This window comes from Rutidosis leptorrhynchoides, chromosome 11 (genome assembly GCF_046630445.1).
Source record: "Rutidosis leptorrhynchoides isolate AG116_Rl617_1_P2 chromosome 11, CSIRO_AGI_Rlap_v1, whole genome shotgun sequence".
Taxonomy (NCBI): domain Eukaryota; kingdom Viridiplantae; phylum Streptophyta; class Magnoliopsida; order Asterales; family Asteraceae; genus Rutidosis; species Rutidosis leptorrhynchoides.
Genome location: NC_092343.1, coordinates 332181558 through 332197914, shown reverse-complemented (window position 1 = coordinate 332197914; position 16357 = coordinate 332181558). Strand labels below are relative to the sequence as shown.

The following is a 16357-nucleotide window of genomic DNA, read 5'->3' as shown; positions in this document are numbered from 1 at the left end:
TCTATTTATAATTTATAATTTGCCAAAATAAAAAAAAAAATAAAAATAAAAAAAAAAAATTCCCGGATTCAATCAACACCACACAAATATCTAAAGTCTTGGTCAACTCCTTCATCTGCAATTTCCCATCCTTTGAAATCATTCAGATCTCATTCTCTAAATAAAAACAACAAAAATAAACAAACAATATTTCGTTTTTTTACATACAAATGGCTGATATCATTGTTGGTGCAGTTGTGGGTGAGCTGATCGAAAAGCTAATGTCTGATGACTTGGTGAAGTTGGCTCAATATAAAGGAATTGATTCTCAGCTGAACAAATGGACGGACAAGTTGACTTTGATCCAAGATGTGCTTGCTGATGCAGCCCAGAAGCAGATTACACAAAAAGCTGTTGAATCATGGCTACATAGCCTTGAGGAATTGGCCTACGACATAGATGATGTGGTTGATGATATGGCCACTGAAGTTATAAAGCGCAAACTGAATCAAGAACCGCATGCTACTACTAGCACTAGTAGTAAGTTACTGAAGCCTTTTCCAGCTTGTTGTACCAATTTACATCCTCATAACATGATCTATGGTCATAAGATGAAGTCTAAGGTAGAAGAGTTTACCAGTCGACTAAATGATCTTGCTGATGAGAGAAACAAACTAGACCTGTTGGGTGTCAATGTGAAAGCTAAAACTGGATACAAGGGAAATTATGTAAGATTCCAACAAACTTCACTGGTTGATAAGTCCACGGTTTTGGGTAGGGAAGCGGATACAGAGGCATTGATCGCGAAGTTGTTGGAGGATGAAGACTTGAATCGAAAAGTAAGCGTCATGTCCATCGTAGGTCTCGGTGGGATCGGGAAAACAACTCTTGCAAAAATTTTGTACAATGATGAGAAAGTAAGGGATCATTTTGAACTCAGGGCATGGGTTTGTGTGTCAGACGAGTTCAACGTATTCAATATCAGCAAGGCTATTCTTCAAGCAGTAGAGGGACGTAACCAAGAGTTTGCAAGTCTCGATCTTCTTCATGTGGCCCTGAAAGAAAAACTAGCAAATAAGAGGTTCCTTGTTGTATTAGACGATGTTTGGAACGAAGACCACAGTCAATGGGAACTCCTTAAAAGCCCTTTGGTTTTCGGGTCCCCTGGAAGTAAAATCATCGTCACCACCCGCAAGAACAAAGTTGCTTTAGTGATGGGCTCTGATAAGCCTTATGATCTGGACTTTTTGTCTGATGAGATAGCTCTGTCATTATTTGCTTACAATGCACTTAATGAAGAGAACTTTGACAAATATCCATCACTTAAAGTAATTGCTCAAGGTATAATTAAGAAATGTCATGGTTTGCCTCTGGCTTTGGTAGCAGTTGGGAGGGTCTTGAAGATAAAAGGAACAAGTGAAGATGAATGGCAGGAAGTGTTAGAAAGCGAGATATGGGATATAAAGGATGGAGGCGGCATTCTACCAGCTCTAAAGTTAAGCTATATAGACCTCCCTCTACATCTAAAGAAACTCTTTGCATATTGTTCTTTATTTCCAAAGGAGTACTTATTCAGCAAGGAAGAGCTTGTACTCTTATGGATGGCAGAAGGTTTTATATCCCAATCGAAGGGCAGTGAGAAAATGAAAATGGAGGATCTGGGTCGCATGTACTTTGAAGAGCTCCAATCAAGGTCATTTTTCCAACAAGTCACGGAAAACGAAACAAGATTCACTATGCATAACTTGCTGATTACTTTAGCCATAGCTGTTGCAGGAGATTTCTTCTTTATGTTGGATGATAAGAAAGATTCAAATGGTAGGAACGCTGCTTTTGAAAAGTTCCGCCACTTTTCTTTTTTAGGTAAACCAGGTGAAGAATATAGAAACCTCAAGGAACTTCACAAATCTAGACGCTTGCGAACATTTTTACCTGTGTCAGGTTGTTGGCCATACTTCAATACACCGGACAAAGTTCTTGTGGATTTACTTCCCCGATTACAGCTCTTGAGGGTGCTAAGCTTAACTCGACATTCAATCACAAGCGTACCACGATCCGTCGGTCATCTGAAGCATTTGCGGTACCTCAATTTTTCGGAAACAAGAATAAAAAAGGTACCGGAACAAGTGAGTGAGCTTTATAATCTACAAAGCTTGTTGGTTCGTGGTTGTGAGGAGTTAGTTAGCTTGCCAGTTAGTTTTGCTAAGTTAATAAATTTGCGACATCTTGACATGAGTAATACTCCAATGTTGAGGAAGACACCCTTAGGTATTGGTAGGTTAACGAGTCTACAAACGTTGTCTAAAGTTTATATAAAAGGAGCTGATGGTTTCAGGGTATCTGACCTTAATGGCCTGCTGAATCTTAGAGGTCAACTTTCAATCATAGGATTGGACAAGGTGATAGATCCACAACAAGCAACTGATGCCAACTTAGAAGGAAAGGAGGATCTTATTAGTTTGAATATGGAATGGAATGATGTACTTTATGATTCTCAGAATTTAGAGAAACAAGGTGTTGTATTTGAAAACCTACGGCCTCCAACTAAATTGAACAAACTGAAGATTTTTCACTACGGGGGAAAGAAATTTCCCAGTTGGTTAGGAGATCCCTCATTTGATATGTTAACAGAGCTTAGTTTAGGAGGGTGCAAATATTGTATTTCATTTGAAGGTGCTTCATTTCCATTACTAAAGTTATTGGAAATTAATGATATGGAAGCCTTGGAGAAATGGTCAATTGGATCATTTCCTCATGTTCGTGAAATTCGTATCGAAAATTGTCCGAAACTGCCTGAGATATCAATTGATTCGATACCTTCACTTGAGGTTTTTGTTTTAAAAAAATGTTCTAATTGTAAGAAGTTGGTATCAGAGGAAGAAGAACATAATGTTAGAAGTGTCCTTAGAGACATTTATCTTTTTGGCTGTGATTCATTAGAAAGTTACAATTGTCCTTATAGTGTTGAGGTATTAAGGATCATTGAATGTTCATCAATGAAATCGTTGACCTTTTCAACAACCGTGGAAGAGCTTCCATCCCGTCTCAAGAGTCTTGAAGTCCGTGATTGCAAGAATTTACAGTCATTTCCTCATAAGCATTTGCAAAGTCTCAAGTTGTTGGAAAATATGGAGATAGCATATTGTCCAAGCATGGATGATTCATTTCCATGTGGGTTGTGGCCTCCTAATTTGAAGTTCCTAAGAATAGGGGAGTTGAATAAGCCAATGTCAGATTGGGGGTTGCAAAACTACCCAGAATCACTTGTTCAAATGTGGTTATGTGGTGAAAATTCAGAAGTGACTTCATTTGCAATGCAAGGAGATTTTATGAATACTGCTCCAACATCTTTTCTTCTTCCACCATCTTTGCATTCTCTAACAATCTACGATTTTAGGGATGTGGAATCAATTTCAGAGGTGGTGGTACAAAAGCTAACTCACCTTCAACATCTTTATATTCTTTTGTGCCCGAATATTAGAGATGTGCCACAAACAACTTCATCTTTGGCAGTCTATGTCTACGAGTAGAAAAGGTATGTCCTCTTATCTCTTACAATATCAAATGCCACTTTCTTTGAACATAACTGTAGCTCATTACTGCTCTTGTACATTAGCCCTCTAATTGTTTGATTAAACACCTAGAACACTTCCTAATAATTTGTTATCATTGCGTGTTATTGTGTTTGTACAATAGCTCTCCACTGATTAGTGCCTGTATTTATAAGATTGTGTTATCTATACTTGTTATAATTCTTATCAATTACTCAAAGAGACAATCAACTTTCAAGGGGTGTTTTAGTCTAGTGTGTATTACTTTTATTGTGTCAATCTCTACGGATGCCATGACACCTTAAAAAGACATAATAGCAAAATATGTGAAGTCGTAAAGATGAAATTTTGAAATTTGAATCCATTAAAATAGCATATTTTGAGTACACACAATAGATATTGGGTACAAGTTGAATGCATTTTCATTCAGTTATCCCATCTCTAATTTCTTACGGAGTATTTTATATCTAATTTCTGCTTACAATGTTTTAAGAAAAACTATGAGCATAATATCTTCTTCATTTGTGCGTTTTCTTTCCTATTCTTGGAAAAATTATGATTTGCTATGATGTTACACTAGCTATTTATGACTTATTAAGCGATTACTTTCATTCTTTGAAGTTTTGAAGTAGTAGGATAATCGAGAACTTCATATGATATGTGTCCAATCTTACAGGTGATTCATCTCGTGCACAACTGTGTTGAGGACAATCAAAGGGGTGGAATGAAGGGACTGTCATTGCAAAAGTTTCAGAGTTGTGATGAAGATGAGAAGTGTATGTTTGCAATTACAACTATGTAGCTGTGTTGAAAATTAGTTAAATTGTGTGATTTCTGTTATTGGCGTCTATTATGTAGCACAGTTTGGTTATTGGACATTTACTTAGGTTTGGAAGTTCTTATGTGTGTAATGACGTTGGATTACTTCTAGGTATTATTGTGTTTATCAAATATGTAATCGTGTGAGAAGTTTGTTTTGTTTTATGTAACGACTTATGGCACGCTTGTAATGTTGTTTAAATAAAAGGGAAGTGTACTGGTTTGCTTAACCTATTCATTTTCTGTCTGTATACAGTTAACTTACTTTACTTGTTACTGTATTAGTAATTTACAGTTAACATCCATAAGTATGATATAGAAGTTATTATATATACTGAATATAGCAAGCATGTATGTATACCCAACTGAGCTCAAACTGGTCCTAAGTTCCTGTTTAAAAAACTTCCAAATTTCAAAGCTTATTTTAAGAAAGAAAAAAAAAACGGCGACTACAACTCCAAAGATGCTGATTGAGAGTATACAACTTCAATAACAGCAAAATTTAACTACTAATCCTATCAAAGAATGACTAGTATGTACAATCCATTACATATATAAGGTAGTAATCTTGACCCATAACCAAATGACAACAAAAGACACCATTTTGAGCATGGTTTCAGGAAGTCTACCCACTAGTCAAATCCACCAACAGCATAAGCCTTCCAATCTCGCAGAAGCCCATCAACTATCTAGCCATCCAACTTACCCTTTTCCTTTCGTGCACTTAAATCTATAATAAAAGTCAACAACGAAAAAAGTAAGCTTTACGCTTAGTGAATGCAATAAATATGTATATACATACACATAAGTTCTATTAACAATTAGCAATAAGCATGCTCACAAGTGTCTAACTCATAGTCCACTTTAGTGGCCTAACTCATAGTCCACTCGCCCCGTGGTCTAACTCATACTCCACTCGTTAGGTGGTCTAACTCATGGTCCACTTTATCACCTACACAGCAGATACACAATTATTATACTCACCTTATATCTTCGAGTGATACAATTCACGAGTTTTGAGCACCGTCAATGCAAACACCTATTGCAATAATCACATATTAAGCTAAATACACAATTTGGCTATATAACCAACTATAACCATTTCAACACTCTTACTAGTGTAAACTTGACCCATTTACACTTGACATCAATGACTAACACATGTTTTACCCATATTCAGTAGTAAGCTAGTGATTAGGTTCACAAAACATCAATTGAGACTACAATTCAATTACTCATGTATAATTTCACAATTTAGACTCAAACCCTAGTTTGACCTAATCAAAGTCAACTTCCAGGTTTGACCAACAACAATAGCAATATTCCCAAACACTAATTAATAGTAAAAAAGGATACTAATTACATTACTACTTGATCAAAATCAAGCACCCAACCCAAAAACCCACCTTCAAAGATTACATATCCAAGTACCAGACTCATTAAACCCCAAACCCTAAGGTATAAGGGTTTATCATCACTATCCCATCAAACCCTAACCCCAATTCAACAATTAGAGATAAATTTCGAATTCTAGGGTTTACCTCAAGTAATAATTGAAGTCTAGTAGCTAGATCAACTATAAACAAGCTTCAATTTGGGTTGTAATCACCTCCTTCTTCTCCAATTTACTTACTTCGTTCTAAGGTTTCTTCACAAGAGAGAATTTAATTTCTGGAACTTCTGAGATGATTATGAGAGATGTTCCAGACCCCCAAACTGAAGCTTAACACGTTTTTAGACCTATTTACACAAATAGTCCCTCAATTTTGAAACTTGGCAAAACAACCCAGAGTATAAAAATGAACGCTACATATTGACCTCACTAAACCTCGTTTAGCCAAGTCCACTTCATCATATTTTGCACACAAATTAACCAATCTACCCAGGACAAATCAGTCCATTCGGGTCCCACTGAAACTCTCACACACCCAATAAACTCTCACACATAAACTCATTAATTTCACAATTGCTTTATGTAATCTCTGAAAAATCTTTAATCCTTCTACATTTTTATTCCACAATGACAACCACATGAAACAAGTGACATCCAAGAAACCTTGTTCGATTCCAAAATCTGATCAAAAACCGACACAACAACATTCATCATCCCACATCTCCAATATAAATTAACCCAAGCATTCTCCACAAAACTATTACTTAACCAGAATTCGAAACACCTAAACTAGAACAGCGTGAGCATGCAAAAACATAAGTATAGTAATTCGATACACTACCATCAACCAACATTGGTCTTAAACAATCCAAAGCTTCAACTGACATAATATCCATTTGACAATAAAATGAAATTAAAGTCGTCCACAATATAAGTTTTTGTTGGGGCATTTTATCGAACACCTGGCGGAAATCTTTGAAGGTTTATTTTGCAGCACACATTGTAATCAAATGGTTGAATGTATAAACATCTGGAACAACCCCAGATTTGATAGGCATGGCGTGAACTGCCCTGCTTTGGAAGTGATGGTAAATGATGAATGTGGTGTAATTATTTACTATTTTCAAAATAATATAGTTTATAGTTTATTAATTAGATTATATATATACCCAAGTTCATCCACATATTCCTTTTCCTCTTGTATAAATATATATTATCCTTGTGATCTGTTTATATATAAACATTGCTTTCTCTTCTCACTCAATATCCTTATGAATTCTTTGATAAATAGGAGTCGATCAAGCGTATATATTACTTGTAGAATTATCAAAAAGTATCTTGAATATTTTACTATATCAACGGAGTAACTATATACAAATTCAAATATATATAACAAATCTGATTTTTTGTCTGATAGCCTTTTATTTTTGCAAGATTATTCTAAAAACTGCTTAAAACTACACACGAGTGCTTGTGTTCTAAATAGTAATTAATACGTTGACCTCTACAATGTGGTATCATTACTTGAGCTTTGTGTTTGCTTCCTGACCTGACCGTTTTCTTCAGTGTAAAAACCAGGTTGTTCCGGATCAGGTAACTTGTCACTTTGGCCACTTAACATCATAACTACTTCAGACATGTTCGGTCTGCATTTCGGGTCACGTTGAACACATAGCAAACCCACATGAATTGACAACAACATTTCAGATTTGCAACTGGACGTGTTTAAAGATGGATCAATTAGTTTAACTGTCTCCCCATTCTTGTAGAGAGTCCACGCCTGATCAAGATCGTTTAACAAAATTCGTCATCATTATAAATATACTATCTTATAACGCAAAACGTTAATTATATAATTAATTTACTTACATGTCCAACGAGATTGTGATAAGTAGATTCATCAAAAAATCCTCTGCTTTTTTTCCCGCTCACAATCTCCAACACTATAACACCAAAGCTAAATACGTCTGATTTTACTGAAAAGATCCCATCCGATGCGTACTCTGGTGCCATATATCCGATGCATCAGATTAAAAGAATTAAATAAACCTTACATATTGTTTATGGTGAAAAAAATTCAATCTTACTATGTTCCAACCACCCTATTCGTGATTGTTCCATTCTCATTTCCTCCGAAGCTCCTTGCAAGGCCAAAATCTGATATTCTTGGGTTCATATGTTGATCAAGTAACACGTTTGCCGCTTTAAGGTCTCTGTGGATGATGAGAAGTTGAGAATCTTGATGAAGATAAAGTAACCCTCGTGCTATACTGCTATCCCATTAATGATGTAAAATCGTTGTGTCCAGTCGAATATTTTGGGTTTAATTTCTCCTGTGAAAACGTTTGATACATTGTTTAGTTCACTTGAATGGATAAACTAAAGTATTGATTGTGTAGCGTACAAGTGCTTAACTCACCGAACAAAATTAAATCAAGGCTGCTGTTAGGCATGTATTCGTAAATTAATAACTTTTCTGTTCCTTCAATGCAACAACCTAGAATTTTGACAAGATTTCGATGTTGAAGCTTTGAAATGAAGATAATTGTAGAGACCCGTCCTAATCCATCCGGACGAAGTCCATATCGATTATAAACGATTCACAACAGTTGATTACATCGCGAGGTACTTGACCTCTATATGATACATTTTACAAATATTGCATTCGTTTTTGAAAACACAATCTTTCATTACATCGAAAGTTGACGGCATGCATACCATTTCATAATACATCTAACTATAATTGACTTAATAATAATCTTGATGAACTCAACGACTCGAATGCAACGTCTTTTGAAATATGCCATGAATGACTCCAAGTAATGTCTCTAATATGAGCTAATGCATAGCGGAAGATTTCTTTCATACCTGAGAATAAACATGCTTTAAAGTGTCAACCAAAAGGTTGGTGAGTTCATTAGTTTAACATAAATAATCATTTCATAATTTTAATAGACCACAAGATTTCATATTTTCATTTCTCATAAACATACGTCCCATACATAGAGACAAAAAAATATCATTCATATAGATTGAACACCTGGTAACCGACATTCACAATATACATATAAGAATATCCCCATCATTCCGGGATCCTCCTTCGGACATGATATAAATTTCGAAGTACTAAAGCATCCGGTACTTTGGATGGGGCTTGTTGGGCCCGATAGATCTATCTTTAGAGTTCGCGTCAATTAGGGTGTCTGTTCCCTAATTCTTAGATTACCAGACTTAATAAAAAGGGCATATTCGATTAGATAATCCAACCATAGAATGTAGTTTCGATTACTTGTGTCTATTTCGTAAAGAATTTATAAAAGCAGCGCATGTATTCTCAGTCCCAAAAATATATATTGTAAAAGCATTTAAAAAGAGATTAATGAAACTCACAGTACTGTATTTTGTAGTAAAAATACATATGACGACATTTGAACAATGCAGGGTTGGCCTCGGATTCACGAACCTATACCATTTGTATATATATATTAACACATATAATCGTATTCAAACATATTTGTATATTATATCTTAAATTATGTATTATATATATTTAACTTGTGTATATTTATATAGTTATTATTATGTATATATACATATATATAGTTATTTAAAAATACTTAATTTGTAAAAAAAATGTTAATATGATTAATACATACTTATACATAATATTACTTATAAGTATATTTTTATATAAATAATAGTAACATAGTTTGTATTTGAGTATAATGGTAATATTAATAATAATAATAATAATAATAATAATAATACTAATAATATTTAAAGGGTACAGTTTATAATAATCTTAATATTATCTTTAAAATTTTTATTTTCCTACACGTAATTATTTTTAGTAATAATGGTATTAATAATAATACTAGTACAGATAATCATAGATAATCATAATAACTACAAAAATTTTTACTACAATGATAATATTGATAATAATAATAATGATACAATAATAATAAATACAAGTAATAATAATGATATTACTAATAGTTTTATATGACAATACTAGTAATAATAATATTATAAGTTATATTAATAATAATAATTTTAATATTATAAATAATAATGATAACTAGCATATTAACAATAATTAGATTATCAATAATAACAATAGATAATAATAATAATAATATTAATAATAATAATAAAAATAATACTAATAAATATAAAAACTACCTTTAAAGGATTAAAAGGAGTAAACTGCTAAAGCCGGGACTTGAACCCGTGACCTCTCGCTCACACGAACCACTCCTAAACCACTCTTCCATTTCTTCTCTTCTGAATTTAGTTCGCTCCCGATTATATATATATATATATATATATATATATATATATATATATATATATATATATATATATATATATATATATATATATATATATATATATATATATATATATATATATATATGTCTTTTATTCGCCTTGTTTCAGCCCAACTTATTAACAGGTCACGGCCCAAACAAAACAGCCCAACAATTCGTCTGGGTTTAATATCGTGCAGATGGCCCAACATGAAATAAATAATCTTGGCTTAATAATCCCTAACTCTCGGCCCCAACTTTACTAGTCCCAACTCGTAAGATCAAATACCCCTCGATTTGCAATTCGTGGCCTGCTTAGCGATTGCTGGAACTCGACTGGAAGAAGAAATACTACGGCTGCTAAATTGCAACACCCACTATCACTTGTCTATCAATCATTACCATCGTAAAAGAAGAAAAAAAAATATGCCAAATATCTATATTGTTTTGTAAAAGATGGATTCCCTTTTCCCCACCCACTTGGATATGCCGTCACCCATCAAGGATTTGATAAATCAAGAACAATATCATACACATTCTTTTATATTTATATCTCATCTTTATAGTCATCATGCATATTCTCTCAACACTCTAATCATCTCTTTTTTCATTTAGTATTCGCACAAAACATAAGTGGTTCCAAAGAAGAACCAAATAAAAGGTGGTGGTTTCGGTTTAGTCTCAATACAGAAAAATTATAGGAGCTGAAGCAAATACAATTGGTGGTGATAGTTGTCGGATTGTAGCAGGAACATGGAAAAGGAATCAAAAAAAAATATACAACGCAGCAGCTGCAGTTTAACGTTGTGATTGTTTTGAGTGTTTGCTGGGTTTATTACCGAAGAAGATGTAAAAGTAGTAGCTAGTAACAGTTTAAGACAGAAAGATAGTAAGCGTAGCAGGTTCGATAGAAACAGGAATACAATTTAAATGGGTTTTGGTTTTGGGTCTCGTTTAACACAGAAACAGTCTGATGGTGGTGGTGATCAAGATGAGTGATGATTGTTGAAGTGGTTCGAATGGTTTACATTGAAGTATTGTAGAGGGCTAGAGAAAAGAGAGCAAGAGGGTTTGTGTTTTCGTGGGTGTTGGTTTGGGATTCACGACATTGGCCAGAACAACAAGGGAGTGTGTTGGTTATTGGTTTCATTGATCTAAACGGAAAACAGTGAACAAAGTGTAACAACAAGATAGTAGTAAAAGCGTGAGGGTCTTGAAGTGGGTGAAGGTGATTCACATAGATGGTGATGGTGATTTGAGTCGATCCTTGGCTAGCAACGACATCCAAGCAATAGCCGAGCACATGGTGGTGTCCGATTATCATGGTGTTGAAACGAATGGAATAGTAGTAGTAATAATAATGGGTTTAGTTTTGTGTGGGTAACCGAAAGAAAGGGTAGCAGAAGTACCCATCTGTTGTAGTCGATAGGTGGAGTTCTTGTTTTGAAGATTGAGATAGATAATGTTAAGTTTGATTTGATAATGCGTACCGTAGTTAATCGGTGATACTATATGGGTGTTGCAGGTTTGTTGAATGGGGTGATGAAGTGACTGATGAGTTTGCAGCCGTCTTGTGGTACTTTGATGGTCACAGAAAACAAAATATTTAAACAAGAAGTAGAGACTAGTGGTGATGGAGGTTATTGGGTTTCAATCGAGTATCAATTATAAATGGGTGTAGACAGGTAGAATCAAACCAAGGAAGAAAGAACAAAAAAATATCAAAAGTGGAAAATGACTTCAAACGGAATTTGTTTGTATACTGAAATTAATTCGATATATTAACACAATTAGAAACAAAAACAAACTTCATAAAGTCTGATGTTGATATAAAAATAGATTCTGTAATATTTGTTTGATATGTTGATTAAAATATAGATATGTTAATAATATCTTAATAATAATAATACTTTCCATGTTATTAATAATTAATAACTATAATTACATTAATACTAATAATATTACAATATCATTAATAATGATAAAAATTATAATATTGTTATTAATTATAATAATAATAATATCTAAAACAATGATAACAATTTTAATAATAATATGTTAATGATGATATCAATCATAATAATAATATTGATGGTAAAGACAATAATAATAATCATCAAGGATAATGATAATAATATGATAATATTAATAATAAAAATAATACTATAACAATCAATATTATATTTGTATCCTAATATTATTAATCATGATTTTAATATTTATTTAATTTTAATATACTTTAGTTATATATAAATATGTAGTAAATGGTAATTATTATAATATCATATTTTTATTTTATTTTACATAATTAATTCTAATAACTAACAATATAATATTTCAAATTATATTTCGAATTAATATATATATTTATATTTTTAAATATATATGCATCTATTTATAAATAGTTGTTCGTGAATCGTCGAGCATAGTCAAAGGGTAATTGATTACATGAATATAATTTCAAGATTTTCGAGACTCAACATTACAGATTTTGCTTATCGTGTCGGAACCATATAAAGATTAAAGTTTAAATTTGGTCGGAAATTCCCGGGTCATCACAGTACCTACCCGTTAAAGAAATTTCGTCCCGAAATTTGAGTGAGGTGGTCATGGCTAACAATAAAAATGTTTTCATGACAAATATGAGTTGATAAATTGAGTTTTATCATCATTGAGTAATATGGATAAAAATAATTCGATTATTCGAAGAGTACGAATGAAACTATCATGAGAGAGGTCCCAACGGGCATCGTCCACCTTCGCCCAAAAACTTGCCCAAATTTTTAGCCGTTAGTAAAATAAATAAAAAAATTCAACGGCTATCCCAACGGTCACTTTTACACTATATAAACACCAACCATATACTTCATTTTATACACACAAACATATATTTCTTTTATATTTTCACCTTTCTCAAAATCAAAATCAAACACTCCCAAACTGCAAAAATGTTAACACTTCCCCTAATGATTGTTTCATTCAATGTTCATTACGGAGGTGATTTCCGTAATCAAATGAAGGAATATAAGTGGGGCGACAGTATTTCATTTGAAGATATCGACATTCGTGATGTTGGTTTACAAGATTTGCTATCATTTCTGAAAGAAAAAGTTCCGTGTGAATTCACGTCTGTGTTCTTTTATAAAGACGATTATGATACGGATTGTAGGGCAAGTTTTCTATGTACCGATGATCAATGGTACTTTATAAAAGATACCATTGAAGATCGCGGTAAACGCATTTCTTTGTATGCGGTTCTTGAAGATGAAGAGACGTTGGGTTATCGTTACCTCGATGAATCAGCTGAAGCAGTAGTTGAAGCATCAAGAGAAATACCAATGTCTCCAGAGTACCTCACGGATGGTGAAATGACTGGTGAACGCTACTTTCCAGATGACAATTGACGACGATGAGTAGTTTGATTGTAATCTTTTAATTTTTAATTGTCGTGATGTTTTAATTTTTAATTATTGTAATTTCAGTGTTGTTGTCGAGTTTTATATCTTCCTTTATATTTCGGAGCTCTTTGTCTTTTTAATCTCCTCTCGATCTCTAGTAAAACGAGTAATGGTCCATAATTTGTAGATATAGAGTTCTGAATGATTATAATGTTCTAAGCAGGGTGGAACGTGATAGCACGATTTGATTTTCAAATTTATCAAAATACAGACGATAGAACTATCAAGAATATATTCTTCTTGATATGTTCGGAGGTTATGTAGAATGAAAGAGTTATGTAATATGACACATGATGATGGTATAATCTACTGTGAACCATCATCACGTTTCATTAGAAACTTAGCATGACTTACTGTAATATAATCACGTTGATCAAGTGTCATTATATTATACTAACTCATGCATCAGTTCCCAACACTACTTCAAAAACATTCATATTTTAAGCTCGAAAGTTTACAGAATATAGAAACTAACAGTTTCTATATGATGTAACATTGATAGCACGAATAGATTATTGATTTCAGATAAGAATAGTTATGAAAATATCTTCAGAAATATGGGGGATATTTATAATGAAAGATACGATGATATCTTGGAATTTCTAATATCAATGGATGGTGAAGAAAATTTGTCCGCAAGAGTTTGGATTCGGAAGCAAGGTATTCGCTAAAGATTTCATCAGAAATAGAATCATTTGAATTCTTTGAAGTCAAACTTATTCTTTGTGATTTGTCCACGACTTCCTTCATAGTTTAGCATAATCCGCTTTTCGGTACTAAATTTTCTATTGAATGTTTCCAATATAATGATACACAGGAAGCACGAAGAGGTATATAATTTCGGACGAGAATATTTATGAAAATATTCTCAGAAATATCGAAGATATTGATGATGATATTTTGGAATTTCTAAGTTCGATGGTTGATGGAGAAAGATTTTCCGCAATATTTTAACATGACTTCAGAGCAAGATATTCACTAAAGATTTCAACGGATCCAGAATTATCTGGATTCTTTGAATATAGGGTATGGTCCTTGTATTTGTCCTTGGTCTCCTTCATGGTTAACTCTATCCGTTTTCCAGTTCCAACGTTTCTGAGCTTTTCCAACATATTATTCTTTATCATTAAACTTTCGATGATTAAAGTCGTTTACGGTTGTCTACGGTTTCTGCTGCTTCATTCAGTTTTTTCAACATTCAAAGTATTGATTTGTAGACTGAGTGCTTTTCAGAATTTTAGAATGAAAGACCATAATTCTAAAAGATACATGTTATACATATAACTGTTGATGTAGATATGCTGTGAGTTTTCAAAACACCAATTACTGATTCCCGGTATTTGATATGACAGTTCTCGTTACAAGATGCGGATGAGAATATGATGAGACTTTAATAGATAAATGTAGTGATTTGTCGGAGGGATTTAAGCCCAAAGAGCAACGAGGTTGTAGGTACGTCTGCTGGTAATAAGATGAAATATAAAAGGTTTCCCGGTAACAATAAAAGAGCATGCATATAAATCAAGGTGATAATAAGGTTGTTTCGAATGAAAAGTCGAAGTTGACTTGTTGGAGCTGTGACAAAATTTGTTACTTTGAAAGGAATTACTAAGTTATTTTAGGTCATAATAACACTAAAGGAATTAGCACAGATATGTGTTAAATGTTTATTTAGGTTCTGAGTGTTTTCAGGTGCATAACTATATGCATCAATCTTTTCTTCCATAGATGAAGTGCGGTTGGTTCATCCTCTCGATTGAGGTGTTTTCAAGAATCATGAAAGGTTTGAACGCATATTGTAATCGTCAAGATACAAATGAGGTTTAAGATAAAATCAAGTGGAAAACTTGAAGAATTATTTAGTTTCATATATTATAATTAATATTATAATTCATTTTAATTGTCCAACATTATTAGTCCACAGTCGATAGTCCACAGTTAACAATTCAATAATTCATATATATATATATATATATTCGAATTAATTAATACGTATCGTGACCCTTATTCGTCTCAGACTCGATCACAACTCAAACTATATATATTATTGTAGAATCAATCTCAACCCAGTATAGAGAACTCTATCATTACTGCATATAGAGTGTCTATGGTGATTCCAAATAATATATATAGATGCGTCGATATGATATGTCAAAACCTTGTATACGTGTCCCGATATTTAAAGTGCGTAAAATAAATAACAGAAAATAAATGACGATAAATAAAGTGCGTAAAGTAATTAACAAAAATTAAATGACGATAAATAAAATTGCGAGAATTTAAATTACGATAAATAAATTACGATAAATAAATTGCAATAAATAAAATGTACTACGAAATTAACAGTTAGCTAGGAACAGTTAGCTAGGATTTTGTTAGCGTGGTTTCTTAATAAAAATTAATATTGTTAATTAGTCTGTTTCTAATCAATTTTTATTGTGTCCATTATTTCTTCATTATGCCACTTGTTGGATTCTGATAGGTCAAAATCCAAATATGAACTTGAATTTGAATAAAAATAGTTATTCTTTGGTGAACGGATACGTATAGCTGTGGTTGCAAGTAGGATAGTAAATGACTGTTGAATCAGATTCGAAGAATGTACAATGTAGCTTATTAATATGAAATCTAAATATTCCTCGGGTATTACCTACCCGTTAAAATATTTTCACAATTAACACTTTGTATGAAAGAATTTTTAATTACAATCTTTATGAAAACATATATACATATATATTTTCTTCAGATGTAATTATAGATTTCATGAGTTAATATAGTATTAATCTCATTTGATTTACCGTTATAACTAAGATACATAATCTATAAAACATTAGAGATTACATA

General features: G+C 32.8%; 1 protein-coding gene and 1 pseudogene across 1 annotated transcript; one reads left to right on the top strand and one right to left on the bottom strand.

Annotated features, from left to right (window-relative positions):
- Window positions 1-209: 209 nt before the first annotated feature.
- Window positions 210-3542, top strand: LOC139875774 (putative disease resistance RPP13-like protein 1). Its single transcript, XM_071863073.1, has one exon. It carries the CDS (start codon window positions 210-212, stop codon window positions 3507-3509), a length of 3300 nt encoding a protein of 1099 aa, XP_071719174.1. The 3' UTR covers window positions 3510-3542.
- A 3704-nt stretch (window positions 3543-7246) lies between these two features.
- LOC139875773 (G-type lectin S-receptor-like serine/threonine-protein kinase SD1-1) overlaps window positions 7247-16357 on the bottom strand; it is a 57317-nt pseudogene continuing 48206 nt past the window's right edge.